This window comes from Mytilus galloprovincialis, chromosome 10 (assembly GCF_965363235.1).
Source record: "Mytilus galloprovincialis chromosome 10, xbMytGall1.hap1.1, whole genome shotgun sequence".
Lineage (NCBI taxonomy): Eukaryota > Metazoa > Mollusca > Bivalvia > Mytilida > Mytilidae > Mytilus > Mytilus galloprovincialis.
Window position 1 is genome coordinate 88588305 of NC_134847.1, and position 13449 is coordinate 88601753.

The 13449-nt window shown below is 32.6% G+C and overlaps 1 protein-coding gene across 1 annotated transcript; it reads right to left on the reverse strand.

Annotated features, from left to right (window-relative positions):
- Positions 1-971: 971 nt before the first annotated feature.
- LOC143048704 (xaa-Arg dipeptidase-like) lies at positions 972-12298 on the reverse strand. The gene is made up of 6 exons (XM_076222521.1): positions 11858-12298; positions 11089-11237; positions 10578-10720; positions 8844-8998; positions 6983-7217; positions 972-1248 (listed from the first exon to the last, which is right to left on the reverse strand). The coding sequence occupies exons 1-6, from the start codon at positions 12221-12223 to the stop codon at positions 1112-1114; spliced, it is 1185 nt and encodes a 394-aa protein (XP_076078636.1). The 5' UTR covers positions 12224-12298; the 3' UTR covers positions 972-1111.
- Between the last annotated feature and the right edge of the window lie 1151 nt (positions 12299-13449).

The following is a 13449-nucleotide window of genomic DNA, read 5'->3' on the forward strand; positions in this document are numbered from 1 at the left end:
GACTTATCGAGTCTTACGTGTCTACTCCTTTTAGACCCATTTTGGACTTATCGAGTCTAACGTGTCTACTACTTTTAGACCCTTTTTAGTCTTATCGAGTCTAACGTGTCTACTCCTTTTAGACCCTTTTTAGACTTATCGAGTCTAACGTGTCTACGTACTTTTATACCCTTTTTAGCCTTATCGAGTCTAACGTGTCTACTCCTTTTAGACCCTTTTAGACTTATCGAGTCTAACGTGTCTACTACTTTTAGACCCTTTTTAGTCTTATCGAGTCTAACGTGTCTACTCCTTTAAGACCCTTTTTAGTCTTATCGAGTCTAACGTGTCTACGTACTTTTATACCCTTTTTAGACTTATCGAGTTTAACGTGTCTACTCCTTTTAGACCCTTTTTAGACTTATCGAGTCTAACGTGTCTACTACTTTAGAACCTTTTTAGTCTATCGAGTCTAACGTGTCTACTCCTTTTAGACCCTTTTTAGACTTATCGAGTCTAACGTGTCTACTACTTTTAGACCCTTTTTAGTCTGATCGAGTCTAACGTGTTTACGTACTTTTATACCCTTTTTAGACTTATCGATTCTAACGTGTCTACTCCTTTTAGACCCTTTTTAGACTTATCGAGTCTAACGTGTCTACGTACTTTTACAGCTGTAGCTTTCAAATGTTTACCACTGAGCGTCCCTAATGAAGGTATAGCCACGCATAGAATTGAAACGTGTTATTTTGTTCGTTATCGCAGATGCCTTTTTATTTTATCTCCAGATCACTTAACTCTATCCTCTCGTTGTTTCAAGCAATCAATGACATTACTTCTCGAAACTTGTTTTTTAATAAGATTATAAATTTTATATAGTTTTCGTGTAGCTTGGTCAAAACTCAGCACCATTACATTACTTTGTCAATTAAACTAATACATTAATCGATATGCACAAAATAGTCAGTTATTAATATACCAGGGAAAGGAAGCATCATTTCACTTTCTATTTTCGTTACATCAGAGTTGAAGAAGCACAAAATAACATGTCTTCGTTATGCATTATCGACTCTCGGTTCTCTCCAGGCACTCATCCACAAAATGTTTCAGATTTGTTTTGTAATCGCTGATTTCATTGTGAGTTTTGTTTGAATCCTGTAAATTCCTGCCTTATTTCTTTCAATAAATGTTCATCTGTTAAGATATCAAGACAGGTAAGTGCCATAGCTTTACCTTGATTCAGAGTATGTAACTGAGCTTTTGGATCTCCTGGAAAATAAAACATTCTTATGATTATAAAAGCACCCGGGTCAACAAAATGCTTTACAATTGAACAAAATTTTAATGTGCGTTCGTTTTAAACATTCATTAAAACATTGCTTTTGATTAACTTCCATATAAAAACAAAATGGAAAACATTGATGACACTATTTGATAATTAATATTTTAGAAACTGAAACTAAAATGTTCATAGTACAGAAATAAAGAAATATTTTTATATAAACATTTTTTTCTTCTAAATATTAAATGATGTTGCCTGCCTTGACGCATGACTCTTTTGTGATAAATATACAGTAAAGAGTACATTTAGTAATCAACGTTCTAAATTAACTTGAAATTGATGTTTAAATTGTTTCATTCTTATATCTCAAGAACTTTCCATAACCGTAACAGTCCTTATTGGGTTCTAGGATTTCAGTAAACTGGTACGCATCAAGCCTGTCATATCATTCCTTTTTTTTAAATATATAATAGAGACACCATCTTCATTATCGAAACGAGTATCTGGTGCAGTACAATAGGTGCTGTTAATGGTATTTCTTCATATAAAACATGTAAGCATTTTGAATGCATGATTTAGCGCATATTTTGTGTATAATGAGGAAGGAAAGTAACACTGGAACATCTATAATAATAATATACACACGAAAATAAAGAACCTGTATCAGTGTTCTAAGTCACATAGTTACAGATACATGTATATCGACTACGAAAACGACAATTATTGCTGTATACATTTATTTAAAATAAGTTCTTTGGGCAGGAGTAAATTATCACAGTGTAATAAATTATCATAAAGGAAATGCTAATTAAGTGTGCTTATTGTTTTCTTTTTATTCAGCGGCAATTTTTAAAGGATATAAACTGAATTTGGCTACAATTTCTCCTTTCATTTACATGATAATATGAGGCAGGCGTTTCCGATTTTGGTTCTGTTAGGGATTTTAGTTGTGACGTTATTTAAGTTATGACGTCATATGCAATGTAAAACAAAGAAATGCTATCATCAGGTAACGTTTTTTTTTATATCAAGGAATTATTGAAAATGAAATTGGTATTGCGTTCCTTCCTATTTGATACTAGACTGATAAATATATATTTTACTCAAAGTTTATACAAACGAGACCGGAAAAAGGAAGTACATTGTAGTTTTCTGCGCAGATGCGGGAATTCAAAACATGACATAAAAAAAAATGAACGATTTTGAGTTCATTAGTACAATGAAAATTTCGGGAAAATTTTCCCGATTTTTAAATTTTTTTTTTATTGATTTTTCTACTGTTAATATTAAAACAACAGTGACATAAAGAGAAGTTATTATTAAATGGTATTAGCAACAATCTGCAAAAAGAATTTATAGAAGTATCCTGTTACTGATCAAATTTGTTTTAAAAATGCCGTTTCTTTAGGTATATCTAATATGCATTTAGGCCAATTTGGTATTGTGAATGGAGAAATCTTTGAAAATATGTAAAACTCCCAGTATAAGTACTATATATACCATGGTTCTTACGAGTTAAATATGTTAATGAGTAAAACACATGGTATATAAAATTTATAATATATAAATTAAATGATTGACAGCTTGAAGACCTTGAACTAATATTAGAAATTGATCACGTTACAGTTTTATCCAATTAAATGAAAGCTCGCACGAATCATTTTTGCGCCTCGTGTGTGATCTTCATTTAAAAAAGCCCCAGAATTTGCAGAAAGTAAAGAACATGTCGCATTTTCCCGATTTTTAGTTTTGCGCCCCGTGTATGATCGAATGCGCAGGTTATTTCATTATGTCATCAGAAAGTAAACAAAAATGTCGGATTCCAGCGACAAGGATTAAATAATTATTCTAATGACGGTAAGAATTGTTTTTTTTGTTGGTTTTCTTACAAATTAATCATATTTTACTGGTTGTTCATCTCATTGAAAAATGCATATTTATACATTTAAAGTTTTTGTACAAACTGCTTTTCTTCCGTTACTTTATTAATTCGATTATTTATTAAAACACAATTTTAGAGATAAAACACTGAACAGATGCGGATCCAGAGATCGTAATTAGTGTACGTCCCCTCTTTTTTATCGCAAAAAGATTGGTGTTTTTTCACAAATTATTGTAGCCGATATTTATTCCCTTTTCTATAAAAATCGCTCCCCCCTTTTTTTTTAATCGATATTTAATTGAACTTTTGCAAAGGAAATGGTACTACATTGTAGAATTACATTTTATTTTTTTCAGTACTGAAAGAAGAAACTTTTAGTATTTTTCCAAAATTAAGGGAACTCGTAACAATCCTATATAGTTTGAAGAAGGTTTCTTAAGATTTGGTACACCATGATTTATTGCTAATGAAGGTTTACTTTTTTCAGTTTCCTAAATATTTCAGAGGCGGATACCTTTCCAAAATAAGGGTAGAGCTTCAGCCATGGAATAACATGCACATGAATATGTTATACCATAGCTAAGCTCCGCCTTCTTTCCTTTGGATTCTAGTTGAGTTGCATATTTAATTAGCAAAGTATGGTACAACATCAAATTTCAGATAATATACCATGGTTTTCCCTGAACACACTTTTTAAGCAAATTATTTCACTAAAACATCAAAGGAAAATTCAATTCATGTTACAAATCAATAGTTCTCATGATAGTGGCGAAATGTATCTATTTTAAACTCAGAAGTAAAAAAAAATATCTTTTATTGAACACGAGGTTATATTGAAACAATTCTGGAACGATTGCACTGCTTTATCTTGAATTGAAATGGGGAATGAGTCAAAAAGACAACAACCCGACCAGAGAGCAAACAACAACCGAAGGTTACCAATGAGTCTCCAACACAGCGAGAAAATCTCGCATCAAAGGGCGTGCTTCAGCTGGCCCCTAAACCAAAATGTGTATTGGTTCAGTGATAACGGTGGCCATACTAAACTCCAAAACATATAAATTAACTAAAATTTAAAATCATACAAGACTAACAAAGGACAGAGGCGGGGGTAAATCATGTTTTGTGATAAATGTAGAAAAAACAACACACAATACGTACAATAAATCTCAGTTTAAAGGAAGTTCGAGTCCGATGTCAGAATAGGTTACAAAAGAAACGACAATAATACATACATTAACAAAAGAGTAGTAGCCAGCTCCAAACCTCAATTAAACTGATCGAAAGAATATGTCTTCATCATATGAAAATCAAGCACAACCCCTCCCGTCAGGGGTTTAGTATCATACCATCATAAAATATATCAGAACATAACCCATATCATGCAAAGAATTGGTTTTAGAATAAATATGTTTATTTCCGATGCAAAGACCATATGATTGAATCAATATCAATACCAAAATGTGCCATCTTAAATGACCTGACAACATTACGTAACTTTATCCCTTCTTGATAAGTATGTTTAAAGGTTTGGTTATCTTTTGAGGTGAATGCCGACATTTTTGTGCCTGGTAAAGAATATGACCATGAAAGATTGGATGAGAAATACCTGAACGGATAAGATTCTGCATGTTGATTTATATTTACGAATGATGTCCTTGTACCGATGATAGAATTTAGTAAATGTTTTGACTTGTTTGTGATATCGAAAACGCAGATGTAATAATTTTTCAGTAATACATAGATTTCTTTTGTTAAAATCAAATACGTTGTTACATACACGAGCGAATCGAACACGTTGAGATATATACACACCATAAGATGGTGACAAAGTGCTATTAAATTTTTTGTATCAAATGTTGTTTCGATGGGTCTTTGCTGATTTTACTCATAAATTGTAACTCATAGCAATACAGAAATAGTCCGTAATAAGTGGTCCACAGCTAGTCCCCATTGGAATTCCGATAACATGACGATATACGGGATCTCCACAGCGAACAAAAATAATATCTAGCAAAATTCAAGGGCAGTTATAGTATCAAAGCAGGGCCAATTGACATATTTTTTTTGGTTTGTTGTTACTAAAAAAATGACAATATTGTTATGCGTTTACTTTTCTACATTGGCTAGAGGTATAGGGGGAGGGTTGAGATCTCACAAACATGTTTAACCCCGCCGCATTTTTGCGCCTGTCCCATGTCAGGAGCCTCTGGCCTTTGTTAGTGTTGTATCATTCTAATTTTAGTTTCTTGTGTACAATTTGGAAATTAGTATGGCGTTCATTATCACTGAACTAGTATATATTTGTTTATGGGTCAGCTGAAGGACGCCTCCGGGTGCGGGAATTTCTTGCTACATTGAAGACCTGTTGGTGACCTTCTGCTGCTGTTTTTAGCTCACATGGCCCAAAGGGCCAAGTGAGCTTTTCTAATCACTTGGCGTCCGTCGTCCGTCGTCGTCCGTCGTCGTTAACTTTTACAAAAATCTTCTCCTCTGAAACTACTGGGCCAAATTAAACTAAACTTGGCCACAATCATCATTGGGGTATCTAGTTTAAAAAATGTGTAGCATGACCCGGCCAACCAACCAAGATGGCCGCCATGGCTAAAAATAGAACATAGGGGTTTTTGGCTTATAACTCAAAAACCAAAGCATTAAGAGCAAATCTGACATGGGTAAAATTGTTAATCAGGTCAAAATCTATCTGCCCAGAAATTTTCAGATGAATCGGACAACCCGTTGTTGGGTTGCTGCCCCTAAATTGGTAATTTTAAGGAAATTTTACTGTTTTTGGTTATTATCTTGAATATTATTATAGATAGAGGTAATTTGTTAACAGCAATAATGTTCAGCAAAGTTAGATTTACAAATAAGTCAACATGACCGAAATGGTCAGTTGACCCCTTTAGGAGTTATTGCCCTCTATAGTCAATTTTAACCATTTTTCGTAAATCTTAGTAATCTTTTACAAAAATCTTCTCCTCTGAAACTACTGGGCGAAATTAATCCAAACTTGGCCACAATCATCTTTTGGGTATCTAGTTTAAAAAATGTGTTCGGTGACCCGGCCATCCAACCAAGATGGCCACCATGGCTAAAAATAGAACATAGGGGTAAAATGTAGTTTTTGGCTTATAACTCAAAAACCAAAGCATTAACAGCAAATCTGACTGGTAAAATTGTTTATCAGGTCAAAATCTATCTGCCCTGAAATTTTCAGATGAATCGGACAACCCGTTGTTGGGTTGCTGCCCCTAAATTGGTAATTTTAAGGAAATTTTACTGTTTTGGGTTATTATCTTGAATATTATTATAGATAGAGATAAACTTTAAACAGCAATAATGTACAGCAAAGTAAGTTTTACAAATAAGTCAACATGACTGAAATGGTCAATTCACCCCCTAAGGAGTTATTGTCCTTTATAGTCAATTTTTAACAATTTTTATAAAATTTGTAAATTTTTACTAACATTTTCCACTGAAACTACTGGGCCAAGTTCATTATAGAGATAACTGTAAGCAGCAAGAATGTTCAGTAAAGTAAGACGTACAAACACATCACCATCACCAAAACACAATTTTGTCATGAATCCATCTGCTTCCTTTGTTTAATATTCACATAGACCAAGGTGAGCGACACAGGCTCTTTAGAGCCTCTAGTTTTCTAGTTTTCTATGGTCGGGTTGTTGTCTCTTTGGCACATTCCCCTTTTCCATTCTCAATTTTATATATAATTATTCACATTCTCAATTTTTCAAATGCCAATTTAATTAGGAGTTTGATTTTTTTCTTAAGAATATGATGCAAGGTGGTATATAGGGTTGAACATGATACCATACCTGTCGCAGTGGTAAAATCTTTGGTATGATTTCCATAAATCGTGTCAATGCTGTAAATCGGATGAATACTTGGAACAATATGTGAAACATTTCCCATATCCGTTGAAGCTCCGCTTGCGCTTTCATCGGCGTCGAATTCTACACCAAGAGATTCTGCATTACTCCTGAAGGCGTTTGCCATGCGTTTGTTACTTACAATATTCAAATAAGGCTTGCTAGAAAAATCGTATGACACCTATAATCAGATATAGAATTCATTGTGTAAATTACTATAATAGGAATGAAACATACTTACACAACATCGTAGAACGAATAATAATAATAATAAAAAAACTACAAATATTTACAATACATAGCTAAATTACAAGAAATTTTCAAGACAAAATATGCAATTAAATGCAGTTTTTCCCTTGAAAATTTGCTGATTTCTCCTCATTCATAAAACAGGGTTAATGAAATAAAGTGAAATTTAATAACGTTTTGAAAATGTAAAACAAAATTTGGTTCTTGCTTTTTGTTTGTTTTGTTTGCGGGGAGCGTTTCCTGGGTTTTATGGCTTTAGAGAAATCTAAAACTTTTTTCTTTGTTATCATCATGATAAGCACAAATTTGAAAAATTTTATTTTATACGATTTCTATTAAAGTATATTTCAAACGCAGGTCTAGATGCATTAAAATGTCATTAATTATCAAGACTTTTTGGATGCTCCTAGTGTTAACAAGTTTGTTGTATATAATTTTAAATGTCAACATAGTCAATTTCTTCAAAAATGATTATTTAAAAATGATAATTTGATATTAAGCAGTTAATATGATATCGCAACTTACTTTAATTGCTGTACGAATTCTGAAAATTAATGTCAAAATGTTTGAAAAACAAACTGTCTATACGGTCTCTACAGTAAATATTATTAGTTATATATATATAGTTTGTTACCCCGATTTTGTTTTTTGTCCATGAATTTATGAGTTTTGAACAGCGGTATACTACTGTTGCCTTTTATTATAGACTCCCTCCTAAACAGCGGGCTGTATATCTAAGGACCAGAACAGCCAATCGAATGTGACTTTAATTTATTGAAATGTATTTTTCAACAGAACATCATTCAGATAAGTTGCTATCACTGTCAATCTATACATGACATCATTAGTTAGTTTCATTGTACATGTTTAATATTAGACTATATCAACTTATTGTTATTTACCAAAGAAATTTGTTTATCGGACTTCAAGGGACTGCAGGAACTTGTCTAGCTTATTACACCTGACACCCAGTGCCTATTGCTGAGGAGAATTATCGGTTATTATACCTGACACACAGTGCCTATTGCTGAGGAGAATTCTAGCTTAATATATCTGACACCCAGTGCCTATTGTTGAGGAGAATTCTAGCTTATTATACCTGACACCCAGTGCCTATTGCTGCTGAGAAGTCTAGGTTATTATACCTGACACCCAGTGCCTATTGGAACTTAAAATTCTACCTTATTATACCTGACACCCAGTGCCTATTGGAACTTAAAATTCTAGCTTATTATACCTGACACACAGTGCCTATTGGACTTAAAACTCTAGGTTATTATACCTGACACCCAGTGCCTATCGGAACTTAAAATTCTAGCTTATTTTACCTGACACCCAGTACCTATTGCTGAGGAGAATTCTAGGTTATTATACCTGACACCCCGTGTCTATTGCTGCTGAGGATTCTAGCTTATTATACCTGACACCCAGTGCCTATTGCTGAGGAGAATTCTAGGTTATAATACCTGACACCCAGTGCCTATTGCTTCTGAGAATTCTAGTTTATTATACCTGACACCCAGTGCCTATTGCTGCTGAGAATTCTAGTTTATTATACCTGACATCCAGTGCCTATTGCTGCGGAGTCAAAACAGCACCTCATCTTGTCTTTCAGTTGATCTAGTTCTTGTCTGTTTGGTGCTCTGTAGGAATATTCAAGTTCAGTTAATTCTGGTATGATATTTGACTTAATTCCACCATTTTTTATTATACCTACAAAAAGATAATGTTTTCTACAAGTATCAACACAAGTTCAGTTAATTCTGGTATGATATTTGACTTAATTCCACCATTTTTTATTATACCCACAAAAAGATAATGTTTTCTACTAGTATCAATACAAGTTCAGTTAATTCTGGTATGATATTTGACTTAAGGCACCATTCTTGTATTACAATTCCAGTTTCCGGTGCATACCAAAACATGGAGGGAAACTAAATAGTCCATTTTTTTCTGAATTTTTTTCTGGACTCAATTTTTTCTGTTTGATTATAGATTTATGCTGAATTGAAACATATATATAGATTTAAAAACAATCTTGCATCTTTTTGGGAATATGAATCCAGGAAAGTGGAAGGATATCATGTTTACTGGAAGTGGTGTGGCTTAGTAAAAAACACCAAACAGAAAGTAGAAAAAAAATGTTTTGACTTAAGGGTTACGTAACTTTTTATTCTTCGTGGCATGACCCACTTCTTTTTCGACTAAATCACAGTTTCACATTAGTATATACATAATATGAACATGAATTATTTTTTTCTATGTAGCATTTTTAATTTTTTTATTTTCAAAGATCAGTTGTTTTGCATGTGAGCCTATGGAGCAGTCAATTACAAGACTGCAACCTTAATTCCACCATTTTTTATTATACCTACAAAAAGATAATGTTTTCTACTAGTATCAATACAAGTTCAGTTAATTCTGGTTTGATATTTGACTTAATTCCACCATTTTTTATCATACCTACGAAAAGATAATGTTTTCTACTAGTATCAAAACAAGTTCAGTTAATTCTGGTATGATATTTGACTTAATTCCACCATTTATTTTTTATTATACCTACAAAAAGATAATGTTTTCTACAAGTATCAATAAAAGTTCAGTTAATTCTGGTATTATATTTGACTTAATTCCACCATTTTTTTATTATACCTACAAAATGATAATGTTTTCTACTATATAGTATCAATACAAGTTCAGTTAATTATGGTATGATATTTGACTTATTTCCACTATTTTTTATTATACCTACAAAAAAATAATGTTTTCTTCTAGTATCAATACAAGTTCAGTTAATTCTGGTATAATATTTGACTTAAGGTACTTGACTTGTATTACAATTCCAGTATACCTACAAAACGATGTTTCAATTAGTATCAATGCAATTCATAAAGAAGATCAAAGAAATTACAAAGCCAAACATGTTCAACAGACACCCGTCAATGCCATGTTGTAGTCCCTTAAGTTGAATGAAATAAAAGATTCCCCGTGTTTACATATTTCATTCTTTTTCTATTCCTAAATTTGAAAAATCGTTGAAAGTTAATTTTTGCTAGAACATTATATTTACAGGTTAGAGAAAGATAATCATTGTAAAAACAAATGGAAAGTATTCAAAAGTCTATAGTATCTGTTAATGTGTAAAAGTTACATCTTTGTTTTGCTATGGATCATCTGCATTAGAACATTTATTTAGCAAACTGTACAAGATTACAAATGTGTCTATCTGTATAAACTGATAGGACATGTCATTTTAAGTAAACTTCTCTTATGATTTGATTTATTTTCTTACCATGAACTCTCCATGTAGGTTTCATCTGTTGCCTTAGGCAGGATACCGTCTGGTAGCATAATACCGCCGCATCAAGGGCGTTAACTCCATTCCATGGGCCGAGTGCAGCGTGCGCAGCTTTCCCAATGTATTTGATAGTAACCCTGTTAAATAAACTCTTGCTTGGAAAAAAAGTGCAATGCATTTGAGAAAAGCCGTTTTGAAATATCATTGAACTTTATAAATGATCAGTTCGAGTATGGGAATGTATTTGATTAAAATAACAAACATAGGGTTTTAAGAAACAATATTTTTACCGAAAAAATATGTGATTATGAAATAGTAAGTTTCATTATGAATCCAGATTTTAGTAAGTTCTGCAAGTTCGTTATGTCTACTGTATTTTTTTGTATTTTTGTATTTTAAAATTTTTTTGTATCGATGTCTTAATATGATACTATGGAGACGTTATATGGTATTTTTAATTTGTCAAATACTAGTAAATCGATATCAATCGCAATAAGAATATTACCTATCAATCGCTGTTGAGGAACAATGAGAGCTAGTTTCTGGAGAGGGATGAACCATCATAGCTATATCAATATTATCAAATACACCAGCATTGATCATGTCAATCTTTCCTCCCCCTCCTTCCTCTGCAGGGGTACCTAAAACAGTTATCTGAAAATCCAAACAAATTTATAAAAGACGCGTTTGATCATTATTCATTTGTTGAAATGTTGATTATAAAAACGGCGTCAATTTGTCTCGTTTAAATTGGCAGTCAAAACTCATTTAACAGCATTGCGTAATCACTATACTACAGGCTCCTGACTTGGGACAGGCAGATAAAGAATGAGGCCGGAATAAACATGTTTGAAGGCTCCAACCCTCCAATAACCTTTCACAGTGGTATAACAGTACAACATAAGAACAAACTATGAAAATCAGTTGAAAAAGGCTCATAAGATCATTAAAAAGCAGAAAAAAACATCTTGGAAAAAACACAGACCGGACGTGGCTGTGTATTTATGCATCCCTAACAACAAAAAGACTTAAATACAGAACTGAGATCTAGAGTACTCGCACTTACTAGTTTGTTCAAAGCAAATAACCACTAATAAGAAATCATTTTTCTAAGACTTGGACAAGTTTATTTCGAAATATTGTAGATTTATGTCACTGCTGGTACAAAGCTGCCTAAATCATATCCTTATACATTCATAGGGTATGTGTTGCAGAAGACTATTTCTCTTCATTTTCTAGCCTTACGTTAACCTTTAAGTAACATTTTTGCTTACCCTGCCAAATGGGTTTTCCATTTTCCCCAATGCTGCTTTTATTCCAAGACCAGCGGCAACACCAGCTTCGGCAATCAAATTATGTCCGCATGCATGTCCGATCCCCGGTAACGCATCATACTCACAAATTACAGCAATATTTGGTCCCATTTTGGTTGTGCCTACTTCAGCTTTAAATCCAGTCTCTAAAATAAATTTCTTGGTAACGTCGAAGCCCTTACATTCAAGAAAATTTGTTAGTTTTTCGTGCGCATAATGTTCCATAAAGCAAAGTTCCGGATTTCGCCATATATCTTTGCTCAGTTCTTCTAGTTCTTCTGATGCCTCGTCGATTGCTTGAATTATGGACAGTTTTAAGAAATCCATTTTAATAATATAAATATTAACCAGTTTTCTTGTGCTTATACTTTGTCTATATAGTTATGCTTGTGGTTACGTATATTGTCTGAAAGCGAATGTTATAATATTGAGTATTTAATTTATTTAAAACAGTTTATTCAAAGTAGTAGTTATAACGTGCATGAATTTACGATTTATTCAATGACATGATACAAAAGACATTCAATGCCAAACAAATTGTAATTTGATACAATTATAATTACCGGTGCATGATCATTGGTATTAACAAAATAAAGTAGAGAAAGTTTTTAGGGACGCCAAGCGCACCACATAAATCTGACCGATGAAGTAAAATATTCTTAAATATGTGATCAAATATATGTAAGGAAATGTTATAATATGTTTGAGATTATTTGTTTAGTTTGAAATCAACTTTTTATCACTGTTTGTAAGGTTCAGGCTTAGCCTTTGTAAATGCACAAGATGCTAAAACAAGGTTTGACATTTTCTAAACTTTCAATACTAGCACCTTTTATAAATTATCGAGTTTTGCTCAAAGACAAAAATGAAAAAATGAAAAAGATATCAACTTACAGAAAACAAATCAGTAGTGTATCGTTGAATAGTGCTGTGTCACAAGTAAATATTTATATTTGTGATAAAGTTTATAGAATTAGCATGTACTTTTTAAAATATTAATTAATTATTATTCAAGAAACAGTGCCAAAAAGCCATATATATTTTGAATGATCGTAATGAACGCCATCTTATGACATATATATTAGATCACAAGAAACTTATGTCATATCTTGTGCAGCATATAACGTCACTTTTCAAGAGCACTTGATTTCTTCCATCATTACTTTGGGTGGATTCATGTACCCTAATCGTTAGTTTTAGTTTAAAATTGATGGACTTTTGGGTGCTCCACTCTTTTTACTATTTATGATTGTCCCTTGGTATCGTCATAATTTGTTTAACCTAAATACAGCATAAAGATTTGGAAGCATTTACCATGGACTACTCTTTGGCATTACATATGAAACCAAAATACTGAGTACACAGTCTAAGAATAATTAAGTTGTTTCGTGGTTAAAGGACTTAATTATATACTGTAGCCTTGTTTTAAGATGCGTTTCGTGCAATCAGAATTAATGTAAATGGATTTTTACCATAAAAGTACTCCGAAAAAACAACGATGTTAGGTTGACCATAACAAACAATGGCAAGGCAAAAGGTGTAAAACATTTGAT